Genomic DNA, 9,834 nt, shown 5'->3' on the forward strand with positions numbered 1-9,834 from the left:
GTGTTCCCCGTCTCACCAACATATTCAATTTTGCAGGTTTTACATCTAATTAAATAAACGCAATTCTTAATTTTGGGGTGTCCTGATTGTTGAATTTTGTACACAGTATTATCAATTTTGTTTCTGATCCAATATATTTGTTTAAAGAATTGACTGTGACCTTTGACCTCGGGTTTCTTCAACGGTTTGACCCGTGCGCGGACCAAAAGGTCCACAGCCAGATTTGTGTTCCTTTTGTAGGCCGCAATAATATTAACAATAATTCTATGCTCCTTGAGGAGGGAGCTGTCAGATTGGAATTTAGAATAGTTTAGTTTGACGTTAGTTGACCCACGGAGGGTGAAAAGGTAGTGATGGGTAGCAGAGGGGAGGTGTCAACAGGTCTGGTCTCCAGGAAGGAGGCCTTGCACTTCCTCAAGAAGGTCCTCGCATAACCTCTCCTGCGTAAGGCTCTGAAGAGGGTTTCGCCTTCTCAAAGTCTGCTGGCTGTGAGCAGATCCTGTGGAACCTCAGCAGCTGCGACTTAGGCCTGCGAATGTATGTCTGGGGTGGTGGCGAAGTTTGTTTTGTGGAGAAGTGCGTGTGTGTCAGTCGGTTTGAAGTAGACTCTAACGTCTAATCTATGTGTAGTGTTGAAGTATTGATGATCCTATGTATGTGGTGGTGTCTAAGTCTGCCGCTTTAACGCTGGTAGTGTTAATTGATTTTAATGTGATGGATGGATTATGAGTGTTTAATATGTGAATAAAGTGTTGGAATTCCTGTTGTGTGTGTGGCCACACACCCCAGACATCGTCCAGGTACCTGAAATAATACAGGGGTTAGAGTTTTTAAACGCACTTGTCAAGTGCCTCCGTTTCCCAATGTGCCATAAAAAAATGTTGGCCATGGCCCACGGCCGTGCCTTTGATTTGCAGGTAAAACTGACAGTCAAACTCAAAATCATAATCATTCCTTCTCAGGTTTATTTCCAGCAGCAGCTCTTTTTCAGTCCTTTTGCTGTCAGGATATTTTAGAAAGATATTTTCATCGGATACAATAGGTCTGGCTGATAAGGTTGTTGACATCTGGTGGGAGGGATGTCTCAGAAATCCAGAAACCAACTGGATTCTGGCATGGGTTTAATAGCCATTTGGTCACCGTTCAGGTCAGTATAAACCGCTAATTTGATCCTCCTGCGGTAATTTTGCAAGTCGTGCCTGATTTGGAGTCTGGTTAAGTTGGGATTGTTTTTATTCTTATTTGAGTTAAAGGTAAGACCTTTACTTATAAGGGAACACCGTGCCTCAGTGAGTACCAAATTCCTGGATAAGTTACAGACATTGTATGTAACAATGCTCTGATGCCCGTCCTTATCGGGTAGGCTCACCACAGGGCTGTTTAAATGCAAAAACTCACATCGAGATGCGCACCCCCGTGTCCTCGGTCCAGTGGATCCTGTCCACAGCATTCCACCTGTCCTGTTGTCTCGGGAGCGCCGGAATGTGGTGCTGTAGCTTGATCTGTGCATTCAGGCGACACAGGGTCATCAGCATCTGCTCTTTGAGTGGGAGAGATGTGGAAAAGAGCAGATGACCCCGTTGATGACAGTTGCATTTGGACACTTTCTTTTGGCCACACGGAGGGCGGCCAGCATCTCCCTCTGTCATCTACGTCCCTCTCCCATCTCGCCTGGTACCGCGACCTGTTAATGCCAAAAGACAGAATAATGTTAGAATCACCGACCCAGACTTCCAGCCGGTGCAGCATTTCGGAGTCTTATTATCCACCCACTATCCTTTTCAGCTCCTGAGAGTGAGTGAGTGAGTGAGTGAGTGAGTGCTGAGGAGTAGATGTTTACCTCCAAACTGAACAATTTAATATGGCTCTAAATCAGCCTACTCACCTCCACTTCTGGATCCTCAATTAGGAAAACAACAATACTACTGCCACTGCCACTAATTAAATAACTACCTAATCCACTAAATAATCATAACATATAGAACAACAATTGAAGATATATCCACCTACCAGGATATAATGACCTCTTGTATGTACCTTTTGCCGCAAAACCGGCAGAAGACAAGTAATAATAATTAAAAAAAAACATCATCATCCTAACCATTTAACAATGACTTACCTACCTCCTAGGTCATCACTCCCGGGGTTCAGTACAATTTCAACCCTTTTCAACCCATCTCTGGATCCAAAAAGGTTACTCCAACAAAAACGTGTCACACTTGTTTCGATTTTACCCACCCATCTGCAGTTCTTTTATTTGGCCACAGGATGGCGCCATGAGACTGTATTTGGAATTTCATCCTCTGGGTCAGGAGATCCTAACTCACGACAGATGAAATTATACAGCATTATTATTACACACCTCTTGCCTTATATGGATTTAAACTAATGTTGTCTGTCAAGGTGCTGTGCAACCAACATGTGATCGTTGTTTACCTAAAGGTTTATCATCATTTCTGGACCTTTCACTCCATGAAACTGTTTTATTCATGTGATTTTGAGTTTCAAGAGATTCATTATTGTTTGTTATTATGCATGATTGTCCGTGGCTCACTCCATCACCAATTCCCCGTAAAAACAAAATATCGACGTAAGAAAAAAAGATTGTCTGAAACCCACCCGAGTTCCCGCAATTCCCTCTTTTCGCCAGGAGAGGGGGCCAAGAAACAGAGTTCCTAAGTTCAGCTTTTGTTTATATAAGTCGATGGAACGGATTGGATTATTAATCCTATAACCAATGGGGCATGATTTTGTGTGTGTTTCCTTTGCTCACGACTTCCTCTTATGGATTGTCCATCTATGGACGATTTGTGGATGACCTTGAATTTTGCCACGACTGCACTGTTAAACCTAAACGTATTGAATTTTACGATTTGCACTGTGCTCACATTCATGTTCAAAGTGAACCCCCCTTTTAGATACAGACAGCCGCAGCGCCCTCAACGCAACCGCTCTGCACAGCCCAGCCGCTCTCAGAACCACCAGCAATCAGATGACCCGCAATTCTCCGAAGTAAGGGCATTCAACAAATTAAAGCTCGCCACCACCTGGAGAACGTGTCAAATAACCGAGAGCCTCCGGCCATCAGAAAAATTAAAGAACAATTAGCAGAGACAATTAACAATTAAACCAGCTAACAGTAATGGTGACACAAGGGGCCGTGTGTGTTGGCAAATATTCTGTTTGTGTCACTTGTTGTCAAATGATAGTGTTTCAATGAAGTTCCAAAGTTCAAAAGGTAGGGTGTTTATTTTTAGGAAACACATTAGGGTCACAAGACGTCACACACACAAACATTAATAATTGTATCGAAGATGGGTCAAAAACGGAAGTTCGTGAAGATCACGGAAGCGGCCTGGATTGTCGTCGCTCCACACCTTGTACGTGTTGATCCGGCGCATCAGAGGATCCGCGTCGTAGTGCTCGAACTTGTACCACTCCCAGACGTGCTTGTTGGAGGTGATGAAAATCCTCCTGGCCGAGAACTGGGCGAAGGATCCCTTGACAGGGACACGGTGAGGGTATCGATCGCAGATCCGAAGAAGTTCGTCGTACTTCAGCCAGCCATAGAAGTCGTCGATGATGACATCCTCCTGACCCACGTACCCGTCCCACCACTCACCCCTCGACTTGTAAAAGGCCAAGCCAGACGTCGCACCAGCCGCGCGGCGACTCTTCCCGCAGCCAGGGGGACCCACCAGGACAGTGACGTCAGTCTTGTAGTCGCGTTGCCTGGCAACCCGAGCGAAGTCCACCCACTGGCTCAACCCCCGGCAGTACCTGATGAACGTCGCAGGCATCTCGTTGGCGACCTCGGACAGGTTCCCCGACGACCTGCGAAGCATCTCCACCGCTGCATTCAAGTCGTTCCTCTTTCCCTGGCCCACCGGCTCCCCGATGGCGAGGTAAACATCTCCGCCCTTCTCGCAGTACTCCTTGTTCTCCTCATCCGTACCGCGAGCTCGCTCCAAGTGGCAACGGGCCGATAGAAGATTTTTCATGCCAGCTAGACGTTACACTACTTCAACGAGCAGTATTAATAACCCACTGAAATAAAGAAAGTGACTTATGATTATTACTGTAAAGATTATTGTGGCCAGCTCAATGTGAATTTTAAATGCTACAATTTCACACACAAATTTCTTGCTGGATAGTATTCCAGCATAGCATCTTTTTTTCAGGCATTTATTTGGGAATGAAAAAAATGCTTACAATTCTATTTTATGGAATTAAGGAATAAAGTGGCTAAGTGCCATACAGTTGCCCTTGAGCTGTTTAGCTGTTAGACATACACTTAGAAAAACACAATACTTCAGCTGATTAGACAGAGGCTGTACCAGGTTAGAACCTCATGACTTTTGACCATGATCTCAAGAACATTGTGTCTGCTTGCCACTCATTAGAGCTCAGAAATGTGAAAGACTAGTTTCAAAATATATAAGACATGATGAGTAGCTTAAAACTGAAGTCCCATCAAAACTTAAAATTCAAGAGGAATCACAACCATTTGACAAAATGTGAGCCTGCTCTCCTTTTGTCAACCTGATTGCCTGTAGCAAGCCTCTTTGTAGGAAGTAGCATTGACAATACTGAACATGTCTCTTCTGACAAACGTCAGAAAGTTTTCCAGTGGGCAGAGTGGTTGGTTCATATAATGGTCATGGGAGTGACAGAAGGTGGTATGAAAAGTCACGTCCTCTCCATTATATAGCACCCTGAGGAACAAATCCCCATCTGTCACATTTGACTTATCACCTTCTCGTGCTCTCTTTTTTGTTTGGCCTTGAATGACACTGGGACTTTTCCACAATTCAAAAACTATTCTTGCTGCAAACCGTGGAAACCTGGCATCTTCCAGTCCAAGGGCACTAAGCAAAGGGGCCATAGTGACATCGTGAGCTGAAGAGAGGGTGAAGACCTCTTCACCCCCTACACGAGACTTACGGCCTGCTCTGCTGGCCTTAGCAACCCGTTCCATCTTGGCAGCAGTTCGATTAAGGTAGGGGTACATGGCAAGGGTGGCATATTTATGATACAGACCCACTCTTGTTCGATCCACCTCATCATCTAGCTGCTGCTGCTGAATAACAGCAAACTGTGCCATAGTTAGGCATCCACCGGTGCCACCATTTCCAGAAGGAACGCATGGGAAAGAAAGGCCATGGCAGAGATGGCACAATAGTGAGTCTATAGGGTTTGCAGCTCTGAGCTCGCGAGTTGGAAGACCCAAAGTACGCGCCATGTCAGTGTAAGTCCTGTCTAGGTTGTCATTAGCCAATCTGAACTGATACTGCCGCCTCTGCTCATCCTCCAGGTATCTGTTCCTGGCAGGGCAGTCGCATGCTGATCCACAGAACAAAGTGCTCCACTGATGATGAACATTCAACTTTGACCAGTCAAAGTTGGGAAGGAAACCGTAGAGAAAAGCCAAACCACTCTGGAGAGTACGGCTTCTCCCGGTAGTCTCCACCCAAACCTGTCGAGGTGACCAATCAGTGGGGAGGAGACTGTGTTGTTTGTAGGCATGGTGGAGGAGCTGCCCATTGTAAAGGTGCTGCACCACACCTGCAAGACAAATACAAGGTGGCTCGGCTTTTGTTTACACTTAAATTTAACTAATGTAAAATGAGATAAAAATTGAAAATATTTGGTGTTGATACCTGTCTGTGTGAGCTCTCCAATCTCACAGGCACTATGACTGGGGAGACGAGAAACAGAGCCCAATGGTGGTTTCCAGTGGCCTTGACCTCCTTTGCCCATGTGATTAATGAAGGAGTTCAGCAGCGGGTGGGAAGGTTGTCTGAGGATTTTGGGAAGAAAAAAGTAAACATGTACATTACTCTAAAATAATAATTACTATACCTCATGTTGGCTCTTTTCTTTGGATGTCTGGTCTGTCATTTTGTTCACAAAATTAAATCAACCAAGAAAAATACTGTAACTTAAATAACTGCTGCACTTTCTTTAATTGCTTGTTTCTAAATAAAAATGATTAATTTCAAGCCATGCTATTTATAAAAATTTTAAGTTTTTATACCATCTGATAAAGTATAAATGAAACTGATAATAGTGATCTTGTTAAAACAATAAAATTTACATTTGGCTTTTGTACTGTCTCCAGCCTCTAATGTAATTCTGTCTTTAAATATTTTTTTTCCAGGTATATGCATAACCTAAAGTTCATTTTGCTATTTTAAACTGAAAGCACCTTGGACTGATCATTCTTAAGTGTAAATATGCTACAAAGACAAAAATAATAAAGACCAAGTTGGGACGGTGGAATGGTGAGAACCAAAGGTAGCTGGAGCTGGTGATATTTGTAGGCTGGGCTAACAGATATATAATAAAAAGTTGCAGTTTGGATTTCAACAACAGAAGTTTGAATTTAAAATAAAGACACCCTGCTATAAATTGACATTATGTCCTTTTTCAGCACAAAGACAACCTTAAAACAAACCACCACCAAAAACCAGGCGTACACAGAGCCTCTGTCAGTTGTCCAACACTTAACTCCCCTGCATTAAGTGTTCAAGTAAAATTATTTCAGGTGATATTTTTTCCAACCAGTCAAACAACTTTACATAAAACCGCATCTTGACACAATTACTAATCACACTGATAAAATAAAATCAAACGACATGAAATATTGGAAAGTGCAGTTATTTTTTAAATGAGGCCTACCTTTTTTAAAATAGAAGCTCACTCTGACAACTTTTTTGGGATGCAAAGCTGTTAATAACCACCTTCTAAAGGATTTGTTAGCTACACTTGTCATTAGCCAGTACTTTCGCTGAAACCAAGAAAAATTTGATTTTGTTGAATATCCTTTGGTCTGCCTGCCCCTAACTTCTTCAGTTCTGGTTTTCCCTCCAAAGACATTAAGGAAAACGGATGAGAAATCAAATAATCCACTTCATTTATGTTTTTCTTGCTCGTCATCGTAACTACTCAGGCTACGCCAAACCATACCCACAGACACGTTATTGTACATTCACCCACATTGGCTAAAGACTGTGGCCTTGGGCTGACCCTGGATTGACCTAAATTAGCCTAAGCCGAGGGGGCATGAAAAGACGTCTGTCAGTCATTCTGTACCACGAAACACCTTAAATGAACAGGGCTGTAAAAAGTTAGCCCTCTGGAAAGACTCTGGGATTTTCTTGAGATTGTTTGGCACCAGTTTTGTTTTAAATTTCACAAAATGTGATATAATTTATATGTCTACAATTTTTTTTGTAGACACCAGGGAGGGTTGTAATCCATAGGGGGGCCCAGAAGAAAATCTTTGGGAACCACTGGTTTAGCACAACTTCAAACAAAACCCTATAATGTGCATAAATGATACATCAAATCATTAACGACCAGAAATGATTCAGATGCACAAATGCTGTAAAGTCCAGTACCATCAACAGTTGGAAGGTGTTCACTCTAAAACGCACATAGATGCAATTACAAATGGCTTGTTTTGTACAGAAATGTTTTTGCTCTTGTCTATGTTTGTGTCTATGTGTTAATTTGTCTGTCAAGTTGGCACAATATCTCATTAACTGCTGGACTGATTTTAATGAAATTATCACAAAGTTATAGTAGTAGTGGATGTAGATTTGCAACTGATTGCCAACCCAGTTTATGCTCAATAATCCAAGTAGAGTTGAGTCAGGTCCTCTAAACAATGACTTCTGAGATGATATGTTTTGTCTTTTGTCCAAAAGACTTCAGTCTGCAAGCAAACTCAGCCATATAACCAGCACCTTTGCATATTGAATCAACCAGTTGGGTGTCACACGCAAAAGAGCCTAATGATTGATTGTTAGGACCGTTCCTCTATCAAGGATGCGTACATCTTCATCTCTGAAAGAGTGACCGCTGGCCTTGATAGAGAGGAACGTTGGATTGAGAGAGGAGGAAACCAATCCATCATTAAACGGAGGCTTTTGGCATTTATCAGTTTCAGATAAACATTTTGTCAGCATTTAGTTTAAGACCTAAAGCTTCCAAATATTTCTGAATTGCTTGTAGCACATCTGGTATTTGTGACTTATCTTTGAGAAAAAAAGACTGCCAGCTGAGACATCTTAACTCTTTTATTAAAAACTGTTAAACCATGAATATTTGGGCTGTGTGAGAAATAAAGTATACCAGCTCAGCAATGATCAAAGATAGAAAGCAAGAAATTGTGCAGCACTGTCTTACACCCCTTAATATGGGAAACCTCCCAGACATCAGTGGATACATGATATTCAAGCTGTTTATTTTGTTATAAAACATTTTATTAATCTTAATAAATGACTCTCCAAAACCTAAGATTTGTAGTGTCTGTATAATAAAGAAGTATTCAGTTGAGTCAAATGCCTTATAAAAGTCCAGGAAAATCATCAGAGCATTGAAGTTTATTAAATCTGAACAATCAATTAAAGGGTAACCGACATCAAATCTAAAAAAATGACATTTCATTAATGTTATTTAGTCAAACACATCCACACAACATTCCAGGGGCCTATTTTTTCTGATCTAAAACTTAAATAAACTGTTTTTTGCATTTTAGTCAATAATTTCTGAAGTGGGTGATTTGGTAGGCAGCGTTGTCCTGGGTTCATGATATGTGCTGTACCCTGCCTGGCCAAGAACGACGCTACTGTCTGGTTATTTACCAGTGGAAATGGAAGAAGCCGCCATTTTTTAATACAAAGAAATGCCATGAATGGCTGAATGCACCTGATCTTTAGCAGCTCTGTGGACATCAAAAACAAACAAACAAAAAAATAGTACACACACACACATTATTAATTTTACAGTCAGCAAAAATGATTTTCTTTCAACTGATGTTGGCTTCAAAAGACTTTTCAGTTGAGCTTTAAATTCAACACCAGTCTAATATTAGAGCTAATGTGACATTTGGATATAAATTCACTCTGGTTTTCACTTATTGTCTCAATATAATCAATACTTAAGGGAGAAAATTGGACACCAGTTTCACTTTTAAGTATTAGAGTTATTAGAACCGGTTTCATGGTTGCAGTCACTTCATACTTACTTATACAATCCTTAAACATTAGTAAGAGATGATCTCTAATTAATTACACCTTTCTTAATCCAGTTAAAGTCAAATGGATTACAACCCTTTAAGAGCTCCAACTTTCTTCATCTGTTATGCATTTTGGCACCATCTCCTGCACAAATCTAAATAAACAGAGCATTTAAGGGGGAAAAGTAGAGATTATGTAGCAATGTTGACAATTAGAGAACTAACAACTACACATAATGGCATTCCAAATGGTATATGAAATACCTTATCACATTAATGCCAAACCATTGCTCACAATAAATTAGGGGATTCATCTCAAGATGAGACAAGATCCTGGGTCCATGAGACCGAGATGAGATTTCAAACAATGTTAAAGAAAAACTTTTTTCCCCCACAAATTCAGCTGACTGGTATCTTTCTTAACTGGTTTCTCATGAATTTCTTACAACCTCAGAACGATTCTTTTTCAGCTACACAATCTTCTAACTTCTCAATAAACCTTTGAACACAGGGGCTTCAACTCATTTTTAAAATGTGCCAAAATAAAAAACCTGATAAAGGGCCAAACTTGTCCCTCGGGGAATCTTGTGGGGGGTGCTCCGGGAGTATGGGGTACCAGGCCCTTTGATACGGGCTGTTAGGTCCCTATATGACCGGTGTCAGAGCTTGGTCCACAGTGCCGGCAGTAAGTCGGACTCGTTTCCGGTGAGAGTTGGACTCCGCCAAGGTTGCCCTTTGTCACCGATTCTGTTCATAACGTTTATGGACAGAATTTCTAGGCGCAGCCAAGGTGTTGAGGGGATCCGTTT

General features: G+C 41.7%; 2 protein-coding genes across 4 annotated transcripts in view; both read right to left on the reverse strand.

Moving 5' to 3' along the window:
* The window catches only part of LOC108249974, a 6,709-nt gene extending 2,680 nt beyond the window's left edge, over positions 1-4,029 (reverse strand). Inside the window, exons 1-2 of one of the 2 annotated variants that reach the window (XM_025002395.2) lie at positions 3,378-4,029; positions 1,399-1,535 (exon numbers count right to left, since the gene is read on the reverse strand). In XM_025002395.2, the coding sequence (XP_024858163.1) occupies positions 1,399-1,535; positions 3,378-4,001 (761 nt within the window). In that variant the 5' untranslated portion in view covers positions 4,002-4,029. Of the gene's footprint in view, positions 1-1,398; positions 1,578-3,377 lie in introns of both variants that reach the window. The other variant, XM_017439648.3, reaches the window with a different exon arrangement.
* A 475-nt stretch (positions 4,030-4,504) lies between these two features.
* pxylp1 (2-phosphoxylose phosphatase 1) overlaps positions 4,505-9,834 on the reverse strand; it is a 23,074-nt gene continuing 17,744 nt past the window's right edge. For both annotated transcript variants that reach the window (XM_025002394.2, XM_017439647.3), the window contains 2 exons: positions 5,661-5,800; positions 4,505-5,565 (listed from right to left, as the gene is read on the reverse strand). In XM_025002394.2, the coding sequence (XP_024858162.1) occupies positions 4,538-5,565; positions 5,661-5,800 (1,168 nt within the window). In that variant the 3' untranslated portion in view covers positions 4,505-4,537. The remainder of the gene's footprint in view (positions 5,566-5,660; positions 5,801-9,834) is intronic.

The sequence above is a fragment of the Kryptolebias marmoratus genome, linkage group LG2 (assembly GCF_001649575.2).
Source record: "Kryptolebias marmoratus isolate JLee-2015 linkage group LG2, ASM164957v2, whole genome shotgun sequence".
In the NCBI taxonomy this organism is placed as follows: Eukaryota; Metazoa; Chordata; class Actinopteri; order Cyprinodontiformes; family Rivulidae; genus Kryptolebias; species Kryptolebias marmoratus.